Source organism: Chelmon rostratus, chromosome 22 (genome assembly GCF_017976325.1).
Source record: "Chelmon rostratus isolate fCheRos1 chromosome 22, fCheRos1.pri, whole genome shotgun sequence".
In the NCBI taxonomy this organism is placed as follows: Eukaryota; Metazoa; Chordata; class Actinopteri; order Chaetodontiformes; family Chaetodontidae; genus Chelmon; species Chelmon rostratus.
The window spans coordinates 18,910,541-18,935,601 of record NC_055679.1 but is presented as its reverse complement, the minus strand read 5'-3'; the positions used below and the strand labels follow the sequence as shown (position 1 = coordinate 18,935,601).

General features: G+C 45.4%; 1 protein-coding gene across 1 annotated transcript in view; it reads left to right on the top strand.

Annotated features, from left to right (window-relative positions):
* The first annotated feature begins 380 nt into the window (after nucleotides 1–380).
* The window catches only part of LOC121625828 (thyrotropin-releasing hormone-degrading ectoenzyme-like), a 151,915-nt gene continuing 127,234 nt past the window's right edge, over nucleotides 381–25,061 (top strand). Inside the window, exons 1-3 of the mRNA XM_041964111.1 lie at nucleotides 381–3,259; nucleotides 8,475–8,719; nucleotides 22,819–23,095. Coding sequence (XP_041820045.1) covers nucleotides 2,765–3,259; nucleotides 8,475–8,719; nucleotides 22,819–23,095 — 1,017 coding nt within the window. The 5' untranslated portion in view covers nucleotides 381–2,764. The remainder of the gene's footprint in view (nucleotides 3,260–8,474; nucleotides 8,720–22,818; nucleotides 23,096–25,061) is intronic.

The following is a 25,061-nucleotide window of genomic DNA, read 5'->3' as shown; positions in this document are numbered from 1 at the left end:
ACTCCCTCTCTCTCTTTCTCTCCTCCCTCCTCTTTCTCTCTCTCTCCTTTTTCTCTCTCCTCTCCTCTCCTCTCTCCTCCCTCTTCTCTCTCCTCTCTCTCTCTCTCTCCTCCCTCCTTTTTTCTCTGTCTCTCTCTCCTGCTCTCTCTCTCCTCTCTCTCTATCCCGCTCTCACACTCTCTATCTCTCTCCTCTCTCTCCTCCCTCTCTCTCTCCCCTCTCCCCTCTCTCTCTCCCTCCCTCCCTCCCTCAGTCAGCGCGTGCCTCTCGGTCTGAGCAGCTTATGATCAACACACACCGCGAGCGGACTCACTGCTGAACGGGCTGCACGAGACTCTTCCTCATCACCATCCTCTTCCTCCTCCTCCTCGGCGGATGGAGGGATGCTAGCAGGAGAGCTTCAACATCATCATCTTCATCACCGTGCATCACCGTCACCACCATCATCACCGGGAGTGGAGGGAGAGAGGAGCAGCAGCTCTCCGTGGGCTAAAAAGTTCAGCAGGATCCGGTTTAATAACGGAGCACCGGAGGGGCTCGTGCCCGGCGTTAACCCGGGATAATCCACCTGACACGGTTGATTTCTACTCCGGACTCCATGGAAACAGATCCGCCGGTTTTGAAGGGATTTATTGTGTATTTAGCGGATCACTCGGTGCTTTCAAGGATCGCTCTCTCAAAGATCCCCGGCTCTGAAACTAATCACGTTCCGAAGGGATCCCCGGTTTGTTTGTCTTCCGGCGGATTCCCGGGCTTTGAATTGATCACTTCGTGTTTGATCCGATCTGTGACGTTTTAAAATGACCCCCCAGATGTTTGTTGTGACGGATTCCAGCTGGCTCAACGGATCGATAACCGCTTTCTGACTCTGCTGATCTCCACAACGGATTCCTGCGTTTCAATTGTGTTTTAACGGCTTTCTGACGCCAGCGTAGCGGATCCCCGGACGGTCCCGGGTCGACTTGACGATCCGCCGACCCCGGTCCCCTCCCCGGTGATAAAGAAGAAAGAGGAGGGAGGAGGAGAAAGCGCAGGTACACAGCAGGTAAAAATAACGGCTTCAGCAGAAAAAGCGCGGCTCTCCTCGGGACTGAAGCAAGTCTCCCTGATAACGGATCACCACCGGGAACCCGAGGGAGCGACCCGGATCTCACCGGAGAGAAGTTACCGGAGGACCGGAGGACCGGAGGACTTGATCTGGATCTTCACCGGCTACATTAGACATTTTCACGGACCGTTAATGACCAGCCTCCATTATTACAACCAGGCTGATCTCATTAAAGGAAGGACCGACTGACTCTTTGTCTGTTTTGGGATCCACTGAATAACTAGATTCCGGGGTATCAATCATTTTAATCCATTTTCATCCATCAGTCTTCTGAGCTGGAAAGCTGGGATCGTTCGACCCCGTGGAGTACCCGAGTGAATTATCTCCTCCACGGTGAAATAAACCCACATGCTGGCCGTAAATTATCCACTTAACCCCCTCAAGAGAGAGAGAGGGAGAGAGACATAGACCGAGGCTGCAGTGAGAGAGTGAGCCCCTTTATTAAACACCAAGTAAAAGCTCATTTAACGTGACGCTTCTGATGTAAAAGCATAAAACAAGTAGAAAAATCTCCTTTATCGTCCTGCAGTTATCAGATAATTAATAATTAATTAAGCAAAGATTTGTGTGGAAAAAGGTTTGAATATATGATAAATGTAGTAAACACAGATTTAATCCGTTTGAATCTTGACTTTAATAAAATTCGGTCGGTCATTTGTTGTCTGTTTTGATGTAAAGAAAAAAAAAGTCCTGAGTCCTCATCTGACTCCAAACTGAAGTGTAATCAAAATCATCTTAGAGATCCTTGTAGTGCATCTGTGGCTCCTAATACTGACCTTAATGTTCAGTAAGGCATTTTCATTTCCCACTGTATCATAATAATAATCCCATAATAGTCCGGTAGGGGTTTATTCATGCTTCATTGCAGGACTGGAAGAGCTTTAACTCTGAAGAAATTAACTTTATGACAACCTGGGGACAAAAACCTGCTGCTTTAAATCTCCTGTGTGGTTTAAACTTCAGGTTCAGGATCTCTGTCTTGGATGCATGTTGATCAAATGATGGATTCTGAAACTTGAAATGAGGATTTTGATTATTCAAAAGTGAATTTAAAGCCTAATTTGATAACAAATCTGTCTAAATAGTGACTTCATCTTCATTGCCAGTGCAAAGGGTCTTAACAAGGCTTTATTCCCAGCCTGACTCCTCAGCCTGTGGTGGTTCAGAGTCTATCTTACCCTGCTGATTATCAGGGAAGGTCTATGGATGGTACGCTCACTGTATAGCCACATCCTCAACAGCATACCTCCTCCTCCTCCTCTTCTTCCTCAGCCTCCTCTAGAACTTGAAATCGAGCCATGCAGCATTGATTTTTGTTCTCCTCACCGCAAAACCGAATCGCACACGACCATCTCCTCCTCTCCGGTTTGTCAGTTTTGTTGCCTGACATGTGAGCCGTGCCGCAGGGTTGATTTTCCACCCCGAGTCGGAGCTGAAGGACGTTCATAACGGTCCAGCAGCGGTGAGGTCAGGGTTCAGGATTTGTGTCAGGATCACAGACTGGAGGCTTGACGGACTGAAAACTGGAGTCTTTGGGACTGTTTTTCACATTGAATCTGTAAACCAGCTGGAATCTGACCTGAGCATAAATGAATGTTTTTCTGACCCTGAACCTTGAGGACATTTCTTTGACGTTTGAGTGACACTTTTAGTTAAATGGGACTAAACGACAGCAGCCCAGGCGCCATGCGGAATGGCCGCGGCCTCTCGGACCAGTGGGCGGAGTCGGTGGTGGTCCGGCCTCGAACCACCGAGCGCCACATCACGGTGCACAAACGGCTGGTGCTGGGCTTCGCCCTGTCCATCCTCACCCTCATCATCGTCACGGCGGTGGCTGTGGTGCTCAGCGTCCGCTTCGAGGAGTGCGGCGGACGAGATCGTGAAGGAGCCACGGGGGAGTCGGGTTCGCGAGGAGGCGGAGGGTCGGCAAAGTTGAACGGCAGCAGAGGGGAGAGGACGGGGGAGAGGGGGGACGAGGAGGCGGCCCAGCCGTGGAGGAACTCGCGGCTCCCGGGTTCGGTGAGGCCGCGGCACTATGACCTGCAGCTCGCCGTCTACATGGACAACTTCACCTTCTCCGGGGAGGTCAGCATCGAGCTGGAGTGCATCAACGCCACCCGATTCATCGTGCTGCACACTGACCGCCTTGAGGTACGGTGGCCTGCATGGGCAGAAATCTGTGTCAGGGATTTTATAATCAGAAATGATCTTTACCAACATTAGAACAGTGATATCTGTGGCTCATCAATACACTGAATCCTTAGTGACCTGATATAAACCAGATCAGCTGGTGCTGGGAGTTTGTTGGCGGTTCCTGCAGGTCTACTGTTGGTCCTGGTTAATTGTTGTATCAGTTTGAACAATGAGATGCTGATAATCCCCGTGTAGCTTCCTCATTTCTCAAGTCTCCTGGCGACCCTTTTGCCGCCGTCAGTGGTGGAACTGGACGACAGCACGAATTCTTATGTGGAAGGTCTCCAGAGTTGAGCTTTAAATGAAGGCGGCATGTACATTTATTTTGCCTTTGTGTGCTAATAAAAGTTCACAGTTATAAATGCTGCTCATCTCAGAGCCTCACCAGCAGCAAACCTAAACTCGAGAAATGTTCTGTGGAGGCTCACGCTGCAGGAGCCCTTTCAGTCCCTTAAAATCCAAAGAATTCATCAGTGTATTCACTGAGTTTAATGAATATCTCTTCTATTTTCTTTTGTCCACTTGAAAATTTTGGCTGGAGGGCGGCGCGGGATGAAAAGTCAGGGGGTCTCCAAAACGATGAGGGATCGTCCTCTGGAAACCATGAATATCCACAGTAAACTTCCTGGAAATCTGGCTGTAGGCTGTAGAGATGTGTGCTTGGTGATCACTGACTACAGGTGGTATTCTGAAAAAGAGAATATTCCTGCTGAGCTGTTCACCTGTCTGATGAACAATCAGGCAATATTTCAAACACTGATCAACAAACGCGGCCTCCTCTTTGTTCAGCCACCTTCTCGAAGAGGTCGCTGTTGTGATATTTGAACAAGTCTAAAAACCTGCTGACATCCACGTCTCTCGTCGAGGCTGAAAGTAGTTGTGTTTCTCCTTTTCTTTCACTGTGCATGTAAACTAAGCCACTGATTTGGTGATTTGCAGGACGTAGACATCCAGACCTGCGTCAGACTGATATGTTGTCACTGAAACGACGGCGTACGTGTCTACGCCAGTTAAAACAAACGTGTTTTGACTAGTAAATCACTGAATCTCTGCTTACCGGGTGGTGTAGACGATGATGTGTTTCAGAAATATAAAATGGATTTTTAAAGCTTTTTAAATGATTTGACTTTACCACACAGAGCTCAGTTTTTGTATGACGTGTAGAAAGTGCAGGTGTAAAGAAAGAGGATGGCGGTTTCCAGGTGACGTGTCTGTGTTGGACACTGATGCTTCAAAGTGAACTGAATCCCTGGATCTTATCAGAAGGTGCAGTGTTGGTGCTGGAGCTGGAGCAGATATTACCTGTTGAGAACTCTGTCAGTAATGCCCAATGAGTCTGTGGCTCCGTACCTGCTCTAAACCCGCCCCCTTTCCTCTGTCATCCAATCAGAAGACAAACACAATGACAGGTACCTTTTACCTGTGGTCAATCAATGCGTTCTGATTCTGCTGATAGCTTTCATTCTTTCCAAACAAAGCCGTGTCTGCTCCCTGTGCTGGAAAACAAACCCGCTCTCTAACAAAGAATGTTTATTTCCAGATTTGGCCTCAGAGATTTCCTTAACGAGCCTAATTAACCGTCAAAGTTGCTGTTTCAGCCGTATATTCGAGAGGAGCGTGCGGTGAGAGAAAGCCTCAGAGAAACGCCTGAGCAACGTGATTTTTCAGGCCGGTCATCTCGGCTAATGTGCGAGAGGGATGAATCTGTCTAATTTGGGCAGAAGCCAATTAAAAACCCTGCAGCCCCTTTTGTGTTTTTGTGTGAATTAAGAGGTGTTGTTGGGCACCAGGCAGGTCTCTTAAGGTACCATCAGAGTCATCCATTATTAAAAGAAAAATTCTCAGGAAGTGAAAAGGCCTAAAAACACAAATGTGGATAAAAATACAACCTGCTGGTGTAAAGAGGAGGGAAAAAACTCCTGCGAGGAGCGCTTTATTCTCGCAGTCAGAGAAATGTCACAAGTGCAAAATGCATTCAGCATTCAACAAAACCGAAGCAGGAAAGTGCTTAAAGCATCGCCGTGCTGGTTTTACATGTGCCTGTTTTATTGTATGAACAGTTCCTGCTGAGCCAAACGCGTCATCAGTTCTGGACGGCTGGTCGTCTTCGTCCCGAGCAGTCACTGTGTCAAGAAAATGAACTCGCAGTGACCTCAGTGGCTCCTGAAGGTCAACTCCAGACTCACATTTGACCTAAACAGACATTAATGAAGATGTACTTTCAAATGAGAACAGTGCTGGAGAGATGAAATGTCTGAGTTCAGCTGAGGAATCAAACCAACTACACAATTAAAAGGTGTTTTGGTTGAGAGGAACACGTGACGGCATCGCGAAGCGTGGCGCCGCATCTGCTGACTCACCAGAAAAACCCTGAAAACATCCCTTTAATCCCCGATGTTTCCTCTCTGTGTCAGCAGGCTCTCTGTTCGTATCGATCAGTTCATTCATCAAAGAGCAAACATGCACTCACACGAGTGAATACAGACGCACACGCTCAGTGTTTGATAGGCTGAGGGGAGGGCTGTTACAGACCCACTGGCTGCCATTGTTGCCGGGCATGTTCACACCATGAAGACCACTGACTTCCTTTAAACTCCAGCATGATTGTCTCTGTCTCTGCTTTAGGATGTTTGCAGGTGTTCATGTAGATTTCTTTGGCTGTTTGATTAACATCGACATTAACGAACAAAAGTAAACAGGAAAGAAGTAAATTCACAGACAGATGAATGTGCCTGCTCAGTGCAGAAAGTGGCCATAATAGTAAGTATTTCTTGTAAAAGGGTCTCAGTTGCTCAGCAGACAGTGAATTAAGAGTTAATCTGTCGTTTTTTGTAATATCCTCCCCTTTCTGTTTTTGGTTCACACTCCGGCTGAACAGGGTAATATCGAACTGAATGGCGCGACATGACTCGTACGACAGCTCCGTCTGTTTTGGACTCTGGTTTTCTCAGTTCCCTTGAAGATCAGTCCTGTCGGGACGGGTTGCAGTTGGTCCACAAAGTTGAGAGAATCAACCAATCCATTTAAATGAATAGATTTTGGTTCTGCTGTCAGATTGTGGAGGGACTGAGCTCAACCAGTGGAAACAGATTGAATTTAACAGGCTTCTCCCCAAACACTTCTCTTCCCTTCCTTGACTGACGTGCTGTATCCCTCACTTCCTCTTAGCTGTGTTGCACCTCTGCTTTTTACCTTGATGATTTTCTTGAGTGTGGTGACATTTCATTTAATTACCAGCGAATCTCCGCCATCTTCGGCACGAGCTCAGGATCAGTGGAAACACCTGTGAGGGTGTGAAGCGCTCTTCTTCATTCAACGTGAATTCCCCTCAGCCGCAGACAGTCTGCGTTTCATCATCGTGTAGCCTGTTTGACTCTGCTGCCTCACAATGAAAAATGGATGAACTTTGGTGAAGTGACAGATAAACAAACAGTCTGAGCTCTTTCTTTCTCTCCGTCTGCCTTCATTTAAACTGTCAGATACATTTGTGGAGCTACAGTACCCGCGGTGTAGCTGCTGTCACCTCACATGGCGACAAGTGTGACCACGGCTGACAGTGAATCGGGTGTTGCCTAGCAAAGACTGTCATCATACAAGCTGTAGAGGCACTGAAACTGCTGAAAATCTGAAAAAAAAATTGAAAATCAGGAGGGAAATCAGATAACCCATTAGCTGCCATTAGGTAACAGCTAACGTTAGCATTCAGCTACTTATATGATAGAAAAGGCAGAAATTAATCCTGAAATATCAGAGCACATATTGGAAACATTCATTTAAGCCTGGAGGTAAAACATGCTGGATGTGATCAAGCTCGCAACCTAAGCTAATGCAACGTAAAGTAACGTAACCTAATGTAACGTAGCATAATGTAATGTAACCTAATGTAACATAATGTAGCATAATGTAACCTAATGTAGCATAATGTAACCTAATGTAACTCAGTGTAGCCTAATGTAACCTAATGTAACATAACGTAACGTCGCCTAATGAAATGTAACCAAAGCGTTAGTTACATTTCATTGCTTTATTGCTTTTGCTAACATGGTTGGAGCTTCCCGCCCTGAGTGTGACGTCTGAGGAAAGCATGAATAAGCTCCTCTGAAAACACGTTCACCCTGAGTATTCAATGCCTCGAGTGTTGACCGCGCAATTTCTTTAACGAGGATCAATTAAGTTACCTAATTATATTAAGTGACTAGACGTTGTCCCAGGTGGGTGTTTGGCAGTGAGGCTCTCACCTCGTCACTTCCCGGGGGAACAGCAGAGCAGAGACTGGGGAGCGATAATGATCGGTTTCCCACTGGAGGAGCGTAGACTCAGAGCCTGCAGATGGATGCTGGGGTGGAGGCGGGGCAGCTGAAATGACATCAACAGCAGCAGCAAGTGTTTGCAGACATTACTGCGCAGCAGCGTTTGAAACGTCCCAGCGAGCAGCACACGCAGGTTGTCTGCTGTCTGAAGTACTGTAGCTCTTAGACCGACTGTAATCATGCATCTTTTAAAGGCTGCATTCAGTGTTACCAAGACGTCTGCACCCATGAGGCCTGGATGCATTCTCTTCCTCATTAAACATTTGCAAAGGATATTTTTGAAATATTTTGAGTCCTGAATTATATATGTAGCTAACTACATCTGTGAAAGATAGCAACAGAACAACGGAAACAAGCTTGATTGAGAGTGACGCTGCTCTACAGGTCGTTGCTGCTCTTAACGAGCTTGTTTCTTTGATTTGTTTTCACCTGGTAGTTCTTTTAATGAGATCTTCACCTGTTATTTCTAGCCTACCTGAGGTCCATAGAAACAATAAAAAGGCAACGATCAAAGTCACGTAGTGTCAACAAAAAAGCAGAATACGAGCCAAACACAAAGATCAGAAAACAGTGGAGCCGACTTTACACATGAAACTGCAAACAGTAGCAACACAGTGTACAGTGGAAACAAGTCCGACACCCACAGCACCAAAAACAGAAACTGCAAACATCACATCCAGGTGAGACTCATCACTTTCTGCTTCAGTGACTCTCTGAACGAGGATCTGCCTTGAACCGGTCTGATGTTCCAGGCAGAAGAACCTCCACACAGAACAGTTCTCATCATGCAGTGCGATCGTGGACGAGTATGCTAGCTCATTGCTGAAGAGGTGTCATTTCACAGTTCATCATCCTTCTTTCAGGTGGACCGGGTGTCCGTCACGGCGGAGGGCGGCGCCGGCGGCCGTCCCGCCAACAGGCCCGGGGGCGGAGCCATGCGAATCCACCGCCACTTCCCCTTCCCGGCCAATCAGATGTACGTCGTGGCGCTGCACCGCGAGCTGAAGCCGATGAGGGTTTACCGGCTGAACGTGAGCTACGACGCCGCCATCGAGGATGAGCTGCTGGGCTTCTTCAGGAGCTCGTACACCCTGCAGAGAGAGAGACGGTACACACACTGAGACACACACTCGACACACACTGTTTTTCCTGCAGCAGCAGGTGGTTTGACTAGAAAAGGTCAGCACTTCACATCCACGACATTGATTAACTCGCACACACCGCTCACAGTGTGTGTGTGTGTGTGTGCATGCATATGTGAATGTGTGTTCCACATTTCAAACCACACACACACACACACACACACACACACACACACACACACACACACACGCCATTCTCACTCCCTCCTTATGAATTTCCCATAAGCCTCTGCTGCAGAGTTGTTTCCACATCAGATTTCTTCCCCACGGTGCTGATGGGAAACAGACTGTGTGCCGATACATTTATTATTTCATGCATGAGTTTGTGTCTGTGTGGCCTCCATCTGTGTGTGTGTGTGTGTGTGTGTGTGCACGTGTGTTTGTATGGGTGTGTGTGTGTGTGTGTGTGTGTGTTACCACAGGGACAGGACGTTTTATCAACGTCTGTTCCACTTATTGCAGAAACACAAAGTCATAGTTAATTGATGAAATCAGGAAAGCTCACTCGTGATTGGCTAACAGAGCAGAGACATGACCATATAAGGACTCTCAGACTGAAACTTTTTATCCTGAAGTTAAACTGAAGCTTTATTCAGTTTATTAAACATAAAGCATTTTCTCCTTATGAACCCAGGGGTATGTGCTAGTTTTTCATTGGCTGGAAGCAGCAGTGGATCATACGAACTGACTTGACTGAATCCAGTGTATTTACATTCAACTAAGTGTCAATATTAACAAACTAAATGATTATTAGGAAATAATTGTAAAATTTTAAAATGGGTTTTGATTTCAGGGTAATAACGTGTGAAAGTAGTAAAAGTGTGACACACCTCACAGTGGCCACCACACTGTGAAACGAAGAGATCACAAACCAGAGAGCTGAATTATCGCCCACAGTGCAGCGATGAAGGATGTGATGTGTCTCCCTCTTCTCTGTCATGTGGACTCGACTGTCGGACTTAATGCAGTCTGACACTCATAGGTTCAGCTCTGAGCTTTATATTTAGAGCATAAAACATGGAAACCTAAAACATGACACCACGAAACATTTGAAACAAAACTTTCATAATAAAGTTTCATAATTACCGAACTAAATGACAGTGTCATCAGCAAAAATGCAAAAACAGACCGAATACTACTGATGAAGAAGTGAACTTAAAAATATACTGTTAAAAACTGTGTAACGTTTAGAGAACAAGGTGTAATGAGCTGGATAACGAGAAAAACTGAGAACAATTCAACCGTCATCAACACTGTCAGAGATCCATTTTCTGACGAGTTATCGATTAGTCGCTTCAACACCGTGAGCTTTACAGGTTAATCCATTTTTGTTAAATCAAGTGCAGATCCTGTTAAGTGTTTACGTTAATAGCAAATATGAGATATTCAAGTGGATGCTGTCGTATTGCATCCACTTGAATACAGTTAGTCATTTGGGACCAGGCTATTTCCTGGAACAAAAGTGTTCATTTACAAAGGTAAATTGCTGATGCTCAGCAAAACAACATCGCAAAGTTAGAACACTTTTGCAAAATGTAGCATCTCTGTTCTCTCTGACGCCATCTGTTATTGAATTTACTGTAGCGAGCGCGAGCTGTACCCAGCATGCCGTTTGGCTGTGTAACATTTAATAGGGGTCCTCTCTCAATACACTCCACGGCGTGAACTTCTGATGGTAGTAACGCACTGCAAATATGTCTAAGAAAATATTTGTATGTAAAGTAAGTTCCCTTAAATGCCCCATGATGAAGTTCAGCTCAGGTTAACAGGTGTTCACTGATGCAAAGACTCTTTTTCTAATTCATCCTTTCAACCTGCTCAGACAGAACCTGCAAATATGTCTCGTAGATATTAAGAGCTCACACTTGACTTCCTTGTATCATCAGCAACACACCCACCAAGAGTGAAGATGATTGGATGAACGGTAGTCGAGAGAATCAAAGGTCAGACAGACAGACAGACAGACAGACAGACACTCCCTCCGTTTCAGCTGCATTACTGTAGCTTGCTGCTGGAGTTATTTGGTCCATCCTGGGAGCAGTGATGTGGTTGTTCTGCAGGGTGGACCGATGCCGTCAGACTGCGGAGAGCCAGCGAGTGACGCCTCTGATGGATCGATGGACAGAGCAGGACTGTCGCTGCTGTTTGTGCAGGAGGCAGACAGCTGTGACTGATAACAAAACCCAACAAACAGCGAGACATTTGAACAAACCGCATCACCGTCATGTGAGGGGGGGCTGCAGCAGTCCTGACATTTCTTTCAGAGGAACCATCTTCAGCTGAAGCTTCGTTTTCACATTCAGGAAATGATGTTGTGATGTTGAAACCAAGAACTTGACTAACTTTGTAGATTTAGTTTTGAGTTGAGGTCGTACACATGACACACACGCTCTTATTTTAGATTTGATCAAATCAGACTGTGGAGCTTATTCAAATCACCAAATCGACCTGATTTAATCTTTGCTAATCTTAATATAGATTCAAATCAGTCTTGTTTAATTATAGCAATGACATGAATCAGTGTATGATGTATCCAGCTTTAGTTTTAATTAACTGTTGAGAAAATAAGCTGTTCGAAGCAGAAGGATGATGTTTGTGTGTAGTTTAACCGAAAAGTTGCTCCGAAAGGTCAGAAAAACTTTTATTTTCTGTCTCTTTCTGACTCACCTTTGAGACAAAACACTTGAACACTTGAAACACACACATTTGCTGTAATTCCTCCCCGGCCGGGTTCGGCCTCTGTATGTCTTCACCACCAGCGGTCCCACATTCACTGTGAGCTGCTGTTCGGATCAATACTGGATCAATACAGCAGCTGATGGACCGGCAGAGCTCGATCACAACACAACAACCTGTTAGTTAAAGTTTAATGCTGCAGCATTAAACCCGGCTACTGTCAACCTGAGACTAAGTTTTCTGAGCGAGGAGAAGGTTTCAGAAAAAAGTGAAAGTTTTATTTAAACTTGTCAGAAAGCAGCGAGAGCAGCGAGCGAGGGCGAAAAGATTAGAAATTACTGCCGGAATAAAGAAATGTGACTGTTTCCAGACACATCCGGAGAAAGAAAAGTTAATATGTGACTAAGATTGTTTAACGGTGCCAGTGTTTGCTGACAAAATGTTATTCTGACGACTAGCCAGCAAAAGAAAAAGACACAGAGCTCATTATTAAAAAAATATATTCAGAAAAAAGCTTCAAAATGTCGGATTCACACGTTCTGAGACTTCTGCTGTCCAAATACACTGCTGAGAAGTGTGTGTGTGTTTGTGTGTGTGTGTGTGTGTGTGTGTGTGTGTGTGTGTGTTTGTGTGTGTGTGTGTGTTTGTGTACAGAGCTCACTGTTAGCTCAAGGATTAGCTTAATGCAGCAGTGTGGCTAATGCTAACACACACACATGCTCCAGTGTGAGATTTGCTTAATATCCAGAGTTACTATAAACCCCAGGCCGGGCTTAAACGCTTAAATGCCGGGAGGGAGAGAATTAATTAGCACACAAACACACACACACACACACACACACACACACACACACACATAACTGTTTAAGCTGAGTATTGATCTTTATGCAAATGATGTAAAGATGAGTTTGATGCTGCTGGAAGCAGTCTGAATCGGGTGAATCCAGCCTCTGCAGCGGCGTCTGCGCTGACTCCTCTGACCCGCCGTCTCACATGACACATGACATCACAACGGGCCGAAAACGTCAATACCGGGCTGATGTATAGGAAACTGAAGCAGAGGAGTTCCTGTGCTTTTCCGCGCTGTTTTTAGCTCCCCTCGTTCGGCTCTGAACCGGTCAGATTCCACTCTCATGATGATCGTGAGATAATTGTGGCTGTTTGTGATTTGCTCGTTGTCAGAGCAGCTGTGTCGGTCACAGTGGAGTTCAGTTTCCAGTGTGAACGGGGTCAAACTGTCCACAGAATCGTCTCTGCTGTCCTGTTAGTTCATGAAGTTTCACACAGTTCGACTGAAGTCACAAGCAGCTACACAGTTAAAGTTGTGACATGATCAGATCTGTTACCTAAATCCAGGTCAAAGCTGGAGGAGTTTGTTTTATTTATGTTTTTGCTTAAAATATACAATTTATTGATCATAAAAACAGTTGCAGATTAATTTTCTGATTAACTGACGAATCATTTCAACTCAGTCACATGACTCAGGTGTTCTGGATGTAATTTAGGCACCTTGTGTTTTACCGACTGAAGCCCACATCTTTGATTTTCCCAGCAACTGAAGTTGATCTGGTGTTGTGTTCACTGCACCTGATCTGAGGGAATCTGAGCTTTATAAGCAGGCGGGGGAAACGTCTGTGCGTAGCTTTTTAACACGGTGTTGTCATCAGTCCCCGTGGTGACGCCGTTACACTGATCAGTGCGACACCTCGACTCGTTCGAATCCTCCTGCTGGATCGAGGCTGGACAGTTGAGTGGCATCATTAACATTTTGTGTTCAGCAGATTTAGCCTTTATTGCATCGAGTCAGCTGTTTGTCAATAAGTCGACTTCTCCGCTTCGGCCAAATGTCAAAGCTGTTTTGGACATGGAGCCTTTTTTCTTCAGTGTTTCCACGTGTCCAGTGTTTTACCTCATGGATGGAAGAATAAGTGTTATATCTGCGAGGGCGCGGCGACCAGTGTGAGCGCCGCTGTGACAGTTTATTTCCTGACCATGAAATCCTCTTTGAGGAACAAACAGGTGGGAGGTTCAGATCAAGCGGCGCAGAGCAAGTTGTTGGTATTTTGGGAGAAAGCTAAATACGATCACAGTGTTTTAAAAATACATTTTAATTAATCTGCAACCAGTAGATGTTTTTTAATCTGCACAGAAAACTAACGATCAATGTGCTTAAAGCAGCGGCGCCGTTAAATCTGTCTGTTTTAGCTATAAATGAATGTGAGTGATTCTCCCAGCGCCTGCTGTCCACAGCTGCTTCATACTGCATGAAAAACTTCTCCATCGGTTCAGGAAATCCCTGCAGCGCCTGAAAGCAGCAGGACACATTTGTTGATGAATCTGCAGCCTCTGATTGGACAAATGCTGCGTGACATCACACACGTCCGTCCACTGTGCTCACCTGCGTTGAATTAAAGTTACACGTTACATGATGTCATCATGTTTCACTGCGATTGGCTCAGCTGTTCCAGAGCGATGAGACCAGTGATTTGATTGGCTGAGAGTGTATTTATTAATATCCACACCGGCTGATCTGTATTCCACTTCATCCTGTTTGCACTTTGCGCTGCTGCAGATGAAGCGCGACACGCTGCGCTTGGCGACGCCCACACAGCCTGAGCACTCGGGACGTGCTGCTTCGCGCTCGCCGCCGTGTTTGTGTAATTAAAACGGGACTCCTCGTGTGTCAGCGTCGAGGAAACGTTCCAGCTGTGAGCTTCGGATTGTGTGCGTGATTCTGTCTTTCCTTTGATGCAGAACATTCCTGAAGCCCAGACTTCTAAAAGAAACCCAAAACACCCGCGCAGGCCTGCCCCCCCCACCACATCCTGAGAGGAGCGTCTTCATTAGACAGAGGCTGTTTTTGCAGAGCTTCCTTCTTTAACGAGGAGAAGAATTACAGTTAACGAGGAGTAGTAAGGCCGCTAACGAGGCTAGGTCTGATGAGGAGCAGAGATGCCGGAGTGTTAACGAGAGACAGATGTTAACGAAGGTTAGGTGGGAGTCTTCGTTTTAATGGGGTTGTAGAAAGAAGCTGATTGGTCAACAGATCAACCTCATCTACTATCTGCTCTTCATCAGCAGCTCCTCTCTCCTCATATCCCTCTCCGCCTCAGCCTGATAGAGTAATCCAGTGTTGAGATGAGATGTTTCAGATCAATACTGCGCTCACCCACTTTGCAGCGTGTGTGTCAGAGGGTAACCTATCTAACATGGCAGTCAACTGAAGCAGCTGAATAAATTCATTCATTCTCTGAGCTCTGAACGCAAACACGCAGGAGGAGGAGGAGGAGGAGGAGGAGGTGGTGCTGGGTAATGGAGGTGCTCTCAGATCCAACATGTCATTTTCGAGGGACTTGAACCTGAAATCAAGGTTATTATCGTGAATTGAAACTAAAACGAAAAGACCCTTAAAAAAAACTACACTGAAATGACTTTGCTGCTTCCAAAACTAATTAAAATTAGCCTAAATTAATTTCAGGTTTAGTTTTCCAGCAATGAGGTATGAATGTTCATTTCTGGTCGTTTTGATTGGTTGAACGATGAGTTGAAAGCTGAAGCCCGTCATGCTACACGTGCACAGAACATACTATATTTAAGTCAGAAGCACGTCATGGTGCAGTTTTTGAGAAAAGCTTGCACACCAACAGACAATATTCAAGCGTCTACAGCCATGCTAACGGCTACTGCTAACGTTAGCATGCTAGCATTTGCTGATTAGCTCTAAACAGAAAGAACAGCCGAGGCTGGTGTCATTAGTTTTTCAGGCATTTATGATGGCAGTGTAGATGAAAAGTTACATTCATGAACCCGTCGTGAGGGCGTCTGTCAGGTAGTTACCCAGACCAACCTCATGGTGGCACCAGAGGAAAAGTGAGAGATCATCAAAGTCATTAGGGTTCATCCTCTGGAGACCATGAACGTCATGGTCAGTCTGTCCACTAGCTGTTGAGACATTTTCACAAATTCACTTTATTTAACCTCTGTGGACCATCATCAGCATCATCGCCGCTCTTTGTTTGGATGATCTGAAAGTTGTTTAGTTGCAACAAAGCCTGTTATGTAGGTACAACATGTTTCTCTCTGTTGCCACCTACAGGACAAACGTTAAAACTGCAGCAACATTCTTAGAGCGAACATGTTAGTCACCAGTTTATTTCGTCTGTTTCCATTTAACAGATGCAGTGCAGCATCAGTGTCCGTCCACATTAATTCTCCTTCCAGCGTGTTTTCTTGTCTCCGGCAGCTCCGGAGGGAAATATCTGCCTCTTTAGCCGCTAAATGTTGCACTGTGTTCAGCAGCCAGTCTCTCACTGTGTGTCGGCTGCAGTCTGAGCTGGTCTGATGAAAACAGCTGCTGGAAACAACTCAACCACACAGTAAATATGCCATTAAACCAACATTTTCCATTGATCCATCCTTCATAAATTATTGATTCGTGCAGCTTTATTTTTTTTGTTGATTTTTATTCGTTCCTATGTTATTTTTTGGATGGTGTAATGAATGCATGACAGCATCATGGAGCTGTTAGCATTAATAACAGCTGCTTTGGAACAGCTCATTCATGTTGTGTTGACTCCTGGTTGCACCCAAACTAATTAACTAATCAACTAATTAACCAATTAATCAACTGAGATAAGAAAATGAAACCACGTCACAGACTTCCTTTGAGGTCACCGGGGTCAAAGTTCACACGTTTAGCACAACAACCTCCTAATCTCTAATGGGTTCTATGGGGATTAATCCAACCTCTCTCTTACCTTGCCTCACCTCCTCCTCCTCCATCCTTCCCTCCTCCCCCTCCTCCTCTCCTCCCTCGCTCCTTGAATAAGTGAGCAGAATTGAAATCTGATCAAATAAAGCCCCGCCCCCTCCTCCCCCTCCATCAGTTGCATATTTTACACCAAACATGATGAATCAGCCTCTTCATCAGCTTCCTGTGGAAAACTATAGCTGCAGCAACACGCACACACACACACACACGCGCGCACACACACACTGCAGTCATTTCAGTGTGAAAGTGGGAAACTGCAATTTGAGACGTTGCTTAAACAGACGTGTGTGTCCAGTGCGATGTGTGTGCGTGTGTGTATGATGTCAAAATGATAGCACACACACACACACACACACACACACACACACAGAAACACAGAGAAAGCACCTGACTCAACAATTTCCCCTTCGGTCACATCTCTGAATCTGAATGAGGTGTGTGTTTCTACGTGTGCGTGCGTGTTTCTGTGTGTGTGTGCATGTGCGTGTGTGTGGCCGGCGCGTCACTCGCATGCCTGCAGTCTTCTTCGTTGGTGTCTCCTCTCAAAGTAATGGCAGGACATTACGGCAGGAAATGATGTCATTTTCGTTTCTCTTTTGGTGCTCGGGAGACGAAGCGAAGCGGCATGAATTCATGCATGAGAGTGTGTGTGTGTGTGTGTGTGTGTGTGTGTGTGTGTGTGTGTGTGTGTGTGTGTGTGTGTGTGTGTGTGGTGTTTACGTGTTTATACGTGTGTGTGCGTGTTTACGTGTCGTGGTTGTCCGGGGCAACACTGAAGGCTTGGTTGTCAATCAGGATTACTGTGACAACAAGCGTTACCTTGGCAGCGGCGACTGTTGGCAACCTGCAGGATGTCATGTCGTGTGTGTGTGTGTGTGTGTGTGTGTGTGTTAATATCGGGGTTTTATTGAGCTTTTATGCAGGTATGTGTGTGTGTGTGTGTGTGTGTGTGTGTGTGCGCGCGTGCGTGTGTTACAGACTCATCGTATCCTCTAATAGATTCTCTCTTTATCTCATCCCTCTCAGGCTTTCTCCATTATTCTCTCTCTCTCTCTCTCTGTCTGCCTCACTCGTCCTCTGTTTATTATTCTGTTTCTCCCTCCCTCCATTCTTCACCTCCTCCCTCATCTCCCTCCTCCCTCTATCATCACCTCTCCACACCTCGTTTCAGTTTCTTTTTTTTCTCCACTCTTTCTTCGTCTCACTGCCTCTGTTGCCCACCTTTTCCTTTTTCTACTCCTTCCTCCTCCTCTTTTCCTTCCTCTCGCTCCTCCTCCTCCCTCCACTCCTCCATTTCCTTTATGTTCCCCTTTTAATCTAATCTTATTTCCTCATTCCATCCAGTCGTTTCTCATTTTCTCCTTCTTTCTCATTCTCCCAATGCTCCTCTGCATCCTCCTTCCTCTTTTTCTGCTCCACCTTTTCCTCCTCTCTCCCCACCTCCTTCCTCCTTTTTTCTTTTGGTTCTCTTTATCTCTCTCTTCTGTCCTCTTCCTCTCTTCCACCTCTTCTTTCCATTTTTCTCTTCTCAAAGTCTTTCCCTTCTTTTCTCCTTCTCACTCTTCGTCATTACATCCTTTCAATATTTTTCTCATCTTCTTTTTCTTCCAGTCCCTCTCATCTACTTTTCCTCTTCCCCTTCTTACCTTTTCCTCCTTCCCTCCTTTTCCTTCTTTTCACTTTTCCTCCACTCTCTTTTTTCTCTCTCATTTCTCGTCTTTCTTCTGCTCTCCCATCTTTGTTTTCACAACTCTGTCCTCCTCCCTCTACTCCTCTTCCTCTTTTTTCCCCTCCATCTCTCTATCTTTAACACCTCCATCCTCTTCTTCATCTTTCTCCTGGTCCTCCTCCCATTTTTAATCCATTTCTCCTCTCATCTCTTCATCACTTCCTCCCCCCTCAGCCTCTTCCTCCTCTCCACACTCCTTTCTCCTGGTTGTTATCCTTCTCCTCCTCTTCCTCTCTCTGGTGTAGATCACCTCCTCTTGTCTTGCACATCCTCATTGTCGCCTCCTCTTCGGTTTGTCATTTTCTGTCAGTCTCACACCTCCTCGTGTTCCCCTTCTCCTCTCCATCTTTCTCCTTCTCCATCCAACCCTCCTCTTCTCTGCTGTTCTTATCAGTCTGCTCTTCTTCTTTCCTCTTCTTTTCTTTCTCCTCTCGTCTTCTTCGTCATTTGCCCCTTCTCTCCATTCTTCCTCTTTTTTTACTCCTACGCCTCACTGCTGCTTTTGTTAGCCTCTTCCTCTCCTGTTTCTCTCCCTTTCTATCTTTTTGTTCTCCTCCCACTTGTTCTCCCTTGTTCCCTTTCTTCCTCATGTTTATTTCTTCCTCCTCGTTTTCCTCCTCTCATTACTCTTCATTATTGTCCTTCTCCTCATCTCTCCTCTCCTGTTTTTCTTCTTCAACTTCTCATCCTCTTCCTCCTCTGTTGGCTTCTTTCTCCTCCTTTTTTCTCTCTGCAGTCTAAACTCTTTCTTTTCCTCCTGCCTCCATGACTCCCTTCAGTTCCTCTTTTCTTCACTCTTCATCTCACAGTCTTTATTGTCCATCTCTTCCTCCTTGTTCCTCCTCTTCCTCCTCTCTTTGTCCTGTCCTGTAACCTCTTCCGCTATTCTTGAACTTCTCCTCCTTCTCTCTTTTTTATTCCTCTTTTCCTCTCAGTCAGAACTTATTCATTCCGTTGCCTCCTTTTTCTCCAATTTTCTTTTTATCATCCACTTCTTCCTCCTCTCTTCTCCTCCTCCTCTACCTCTTAATCTTCCTCCTCGTCCTCCCATGTCTCCTTCATCATCATCATCTTTCCTTTTCTCTCACCCACTTTATTCTTCTCTGCCTCCTATTCTCCTTCTTCTCCTCTTTATCTTTCTCCTCCAGCGTCCCTTCTCTGTTCTGAATATTTAGTTGCTTCATGGTGGCTTCTGATATTTTTCTCGTCTTCTTCTGCTTCCGTCCTTCTTTTCCTTCACTTTTGTTCCCTCTCCCTCTTTTCCTCCTCATCTCCACTTCTCTCTTCTTCTTTCATCTTAACTTTTTCCTTCCCTTCCCCTCTTACTCCACCTGTACTTTCTCCTCTCCTCTCCACCTCCTCCACCCACGCTCATTCCTTTCATCTCTTCCTCCACAAATACTCGGAGTAAAATGCACGAGTGCGATAACAAAGTTTTCAGAGGGATTATTTTCCGGAGTTTTAGTTTCTTCCCGTGTCTGTCAGGTGACTGACAGACGAACGTAACAAAGCTCCGATATGAAAACATTCAACTCAGCTTAAAGAAATCAGGAGGAAACAGAAAATGTCCTCGTTTATTTTGGATTATCTGTCTGTGTGGAAGCAGTTTTTCACACGGAACAAGAAAAACTGAAGAAGTGAAAATGTCTTCTGTAAAAACTTCCGCCGGCAGACAGCCGACCTGTCAGCTCCGACTTCAGAGGATTATCCTTTAACCCTCCGAACTCTGATTCCACCTTAAATTTCTCCTTTGATAGATTTGAAAGGTTCAAAGACTGAAACAAAATCCCGCTTTATGTGACAGCATCACTTATTTTGTATGGATTTATTACAGAAGTTGAGTTAGGTGTGTTGAAGCTTCAACTTTGAAACCTGAACCAGAAAGCAGACGATGTAAAGCCAAATGTGAATATGATGAATTTCATAGGTGTTTTTCTTGTGATTTGGCGCCCCCTACAGTTTCTTAGTGCAAGTCCCTTAAACACCACTGTCAGAAATAAGCGTAGCTATACACATGCGTTTGTTAGGGTTTCATTAATTGTCATTAAAAACTACAGAGTTCACAACATTGCTAACAGCCAAACATCAAGCAAGTGCAACAAAACATACATAACTTAGCAAGCCAGCTAATATTACTGGCTGGTCCAACAGCAAGAAGGCCAGCTCGGGGTCTGTCTTAAAGCCTTTAAATTCACAAAGCGCTCACTAACAACTAAAAACTGGTCTGAGATTTACTCCTGTGCGTTACCTCCTCCTCCTGGCAGGCCAAAGCTCCTGTGCTGGTGGCGTGAGCACCAACACTCACAACACCGATGGCTGAGTCAGCTAGCTGCATGGCTAACTGAGCTAAGTTGCTAACAAGCGGCAACCTCTGGAGCTGAAAATGCAAAAATCCGCAAAACTGCAGTTCTTCAAATGGCCACTTGAAGTTGGTTCCAAAAGCGAGCCAATCTCCATAGACCCCCACATTACAACGGCCAACTTTACAGCAGAAATAAACATTTTTTAATGCCTGATGCAAAAAAACTCTGTAGCTAATTTTTCCATTCATGACTGTGTGGTGGTGAATTTATATATAACTCACTCGTTTAAATTAACTTTAGGCTTAACGTCATTCATGCAAGTTATGCTGCTTTGAGTCACAGCTAGCGGCTAGGTGAGGGTGGCGTCACGGAAACTACGTCCGTGTTTATACTGTGGATGGTTTCATATATTTTCTCCTCAAAATATGATCCAGTTTCACCATCATCAGTCATAGTTGGTGATGTGTTACACAGTGGAAGAACAGGTGTGCAGGGCGCAGAGTGCGAATGAAAGGAGCACCATTCTCCTTATTACAAGTCGGCGTACCATCAAAATGATACTGAAGCGGTTATTCTGAGGTGAAATAGTTGCATAATGTTGCTTTAATTATGAGTGACTTGATAGATCATTTAATGCAGCAGCAGTTCTGCTTAGCCAGACTCATTTGATGGCATCAGTTGGAAATGTGGAGCAAACTGGGGTCAGTCAATATAATGATGTAATGTGAGACCACAGAGATCTGTCACTCAGTAGAGATTCAACATCTGTGCTTGTATTAGATCCTCTTTCATGGACTGATTTAAGGCAATTTGTGATTTGCACATTATTTTGAGACAGTTTTAGAGGTATCAGTCGATCTTTGGAAACGACATACATGAATTCATAGTTTCAATCTGAAATATTCCTGATGAAAACTGATCCAAGGAGAAGTTTCAGATTCAGCAGCCGCACAAAACGATGAGAAAGCCTTCAGGTTGCCGTAGTAATTAAGATTTCTTCTCACTTCTCCTCCATCGACAGAAAAGAAGGAAATAGTTTGACATCATTATAGAGGGACGGAGCAGGCGGTCGGGGTGGGTGGGTGTATCAACAAGCCGCTGATTGACTGCAGGCAAGACCACCATTGTTACCGAACCTTAACGAAGCAGTTATTATTGTAACCATGGTGACCCTGAACCTTAACAGACCTAACCAAAGCTTAACCACAGCAGGACAAATATATGTGGATATATACCTGGAAGGAAGAGGAGGTTAAAGGCAGTGGAGAGAAATTAGAGGAAGGTGTAGAGAGATGATGACAGGCCGAGAGGAGAGCAGCGAGGAAGGAGGAAGAAAGAACGACACAGAGAGATTAAAGGAGGTCCAGGAGCATCTGTGGTTTAAAGTGAAACTGTAGCTTTTTAAAGAAAGAAATATTCCTGTTGCAAAGGAAAAGTGAATTCACAGGCAATAAAAGTCCTCATTTAAACTCACTCAGGCTTCTGCTGCTGCTCCGATACGACCGTGACTGATGTTTGCAAACTTCAGCGTCCGTTCACACTGTTTTTAGGTTTTAATTAAAGCCACCAAAGGTTCAGCTCAGCCTCCCTGTGAGGGGCAGTAACGGCTTCCTGCTCTCTGTTATCAGTTATTCTGATTCACTTTATAAATCCCTCTGTTAGTTTTGGGGTAAAATCTGATAACATTTAATTCAGGGAGTTAAAAGGCACCACTTCAACATCTTCTGTAATTTAAAGGATAACTTTCGTTTTTTACAACCTGGACCTGATTTCTAGCATTAAATACGACCATTTACTCACCCAGACAACTTTGGTGGCATTTGGAGTCGGCGCGTATATCCGTATAATGCGAGTACTCGGGGCATCCATGCGCAGCCTCTATATAACACATAATCTGCAGAAACTCGTTCATATTCCAATATTTAGTTCTGATATGCTGGTGCTATTCCCCTCTGAGCCGGCGGTCGGCTAGTTTAGCTGTAGTTTGGCACAGCTGTGGTTCGTTATTGCGTATTCGTAGCCGACCGCCGCAGAGTCAGCCGTGTTGTGGCTGGCTGCTCGCAGCGCCCGGCGTTCGATAATGACATCATCCACGTCAGAGGTAGTTGTCTAGAGACGCCGGATGTTGATAACATGCCACCACGGGCTCAGAGGGGAATAGCACCAGCATATCAGAAAAAAATATTGGAATTGGAGTTTCTGCAGATTATACGTTATATAGAGGCTGCATGGATGCCCCGAGTACTCGCATTATACGGATATACGCGCCGCTCCTCCGGGGCTAACTTCTTCAAAACGACTCCAAATGCCACCAAAGTTGTCTGGGTGAGTAAATGGTCGTATTTAATGCTAGAAATAAGGTCCAGGTTGTAAAAAACGAAAGTTATCCTTTAAGATCTGCACCTTTAGGTCAAACCGGGGAGGGCAGAGGCCTGATTTAGAGCCGTTTGTGGCCTTCTGCAGGTTGTTTGTCACGTCCGAGGTGGCTGCTGTTCACTTCTCCTTGTTTTTTAACTGTCGTTCCTCCTGAAAGTCATTTATCTTCCTTCATGTGACCGTAACACAGCTCATGTGTTCTTCTCCCAGTTACCTGGCGGTGACTCAGTTCAGCCCCATCCACGCCCGGAAGGCCTTCCCCTGCTTCGACGAGCCCGTCTACAAGGCCACGTTCTCCCTCACCCTCCGCCACGACCCGCAGTACACCTCGCTGTCCAACATGCCCGTCGAGGGCAGCTCGCTGTCGGACGAAGACGGCTGGGTGACCAATCGCTTCGCCCGCACGCCCCACATGTCCACGTACTACCTGGCCTGGGCCGTCTGCAACTTCACCTACAGGGAGACGCAGAGCGACGGCGGCGTGACGGTGAGTCCTGTGACGCAGCTTTTAGCAGCAACAGATGAGAAAACAGACAAGAAAGAAAGAATAAAGAAGAAAATGTAATTAAGACATTTAATAAAGGCAAGAAATGGATATTAGATAACACTCATGGACATAAAAATGACAAAACTGAACAAGCAGAAGCTTCACAAAGGTACGTTTCTAACTCTTAACTCATGATCCGACTTAATTATCTGCGGCTCTTGAGATAAGAAAATTCACAGGTCCAGTGAAATTTAATGATCTCATTATGTAGCGACCACAGACTGCGGTCGACGGCCGCCTCCTCGTCTTCTCCGCCGCCCCTCCCTCTCGTCCTCTGGGACTCCTGTTTGTCCTCAGGCTGGGAGGAAAGACCCGCGCGGACGGATCATGACACACAGAAGCTCGTTATCTCGACATAATGACACGTTCAAGCCCTGATCACATCTAAACTGAGTTTCGTATCGTTAAATGTTTCGCTGCGGGGTTAAAACGCTCCGTCTGAGCTGCAGCCGTTATCTTCAGATAATATTAGAGTTGTGATATCCTGGATGATCAGGGAAAAGGTGTCGGAAGCAGGAGGTAACAGGTGATTGTGCACGTTTAAGGCAGTTTACCTGTCATGGTTAGAAGACGGCGGTGTGACTTTTATGACTCTTGAGGAGCCTTTTCACACCTGACGAGGTGATCAGGCCGTGATGGGAGAGTATAACGGCTGTCTGACGAAGAGCAGAGCAGCTTCAGACTGTGTTCGACTTGACTATCCTGTTAAAGCATCAGCTTATATTCTTTTGCATAAATAACAAATACAGGCGGTCTTTAATCAGAGCTGACAGATCAGTGGAGTCCTGATCCGTTCAGATCTTCATGAGGAGAGAAAGTTCTGTTTAACTGGAGTTCTGCAGTTGGGGAAAACAGGAAAACCAATTTTCGCCCTCCCTCCTTTAAAGCTGACTCGCTGCATTAAATAAACTCTTTTATTTTTATTACTGAGGGTTTTTTTGGTCTACTTTCAGACCTTCTAATCACGGAGGTCTCACAGTTTGTCGTCTTGATAAAATCAAACTTTCAGCGTGTTATCACATGAAAACAATGCCTGATATCTCCAGATGATATCTTAAATATTAAATCCTTGTATCGGGACAGCTGGCTGAACAGTGTTTCCTGTCTCTGCGTAACAGACGATTCAAAATTCTCTGAAGTCTAAATTACCAGATAGCAGTTTAATGTTTCCACATGATATAATGAAGTCAGATGGCAGTGCGCTGTTATCTGAGGATAACACGGTAATTAAGACGCGGACTGGAGATAAGAGTTTGGTATTCTGGGGTTGGAGATAATTAACTTCTTCGCAGAGGTCGACGTTGTTTCATTATCTCCTTTTCTGTCAGCTGGGTTGTGTGAACGCTTGCTGGGAGACCGGAGGACCAAAGCGGAGCGCTCCCGTCATTGTCGGGTGAATCATGCTCTGTTGATTTTCGGCCATATTTGTTTCCATTCTGGCACCATTAAAATCGCGCCGATGTATCCGTTCCATGTGCCGGTTTGCAGCGTCGCCACGACTGTGCAGACGGCCGCCTCTGCATCTCTGTGACGCCGAGGAAAACGTAAAAATGTGACGATTCTCAGGGAAGTTCTGGATGCGGAGCGTCTTTCAAACAAATTTATTAAGGGATAACCCCTGAGATGCATCATCTCGTCTTCCAGGGGTCCTATGCGTGAAAACAATCAAACAATACAATACAATCACTTACAATCAACACAGAACAGACACTTACAGTGTGCACAACAGCTCCCGAATCCCTCCCGCCCGCCCCACCATACCCCATCAGCCCCTGATCCGATCACAAGGGCAAAAGGAAAAAGTAAAAAGAAATAATAATAATAATAATAATAGTTAATTAATTAGCAAAAACAAAGCAAACAAACAAAAAACAAATAATAGCAACAGCAGGGGGTCTGAAACAAA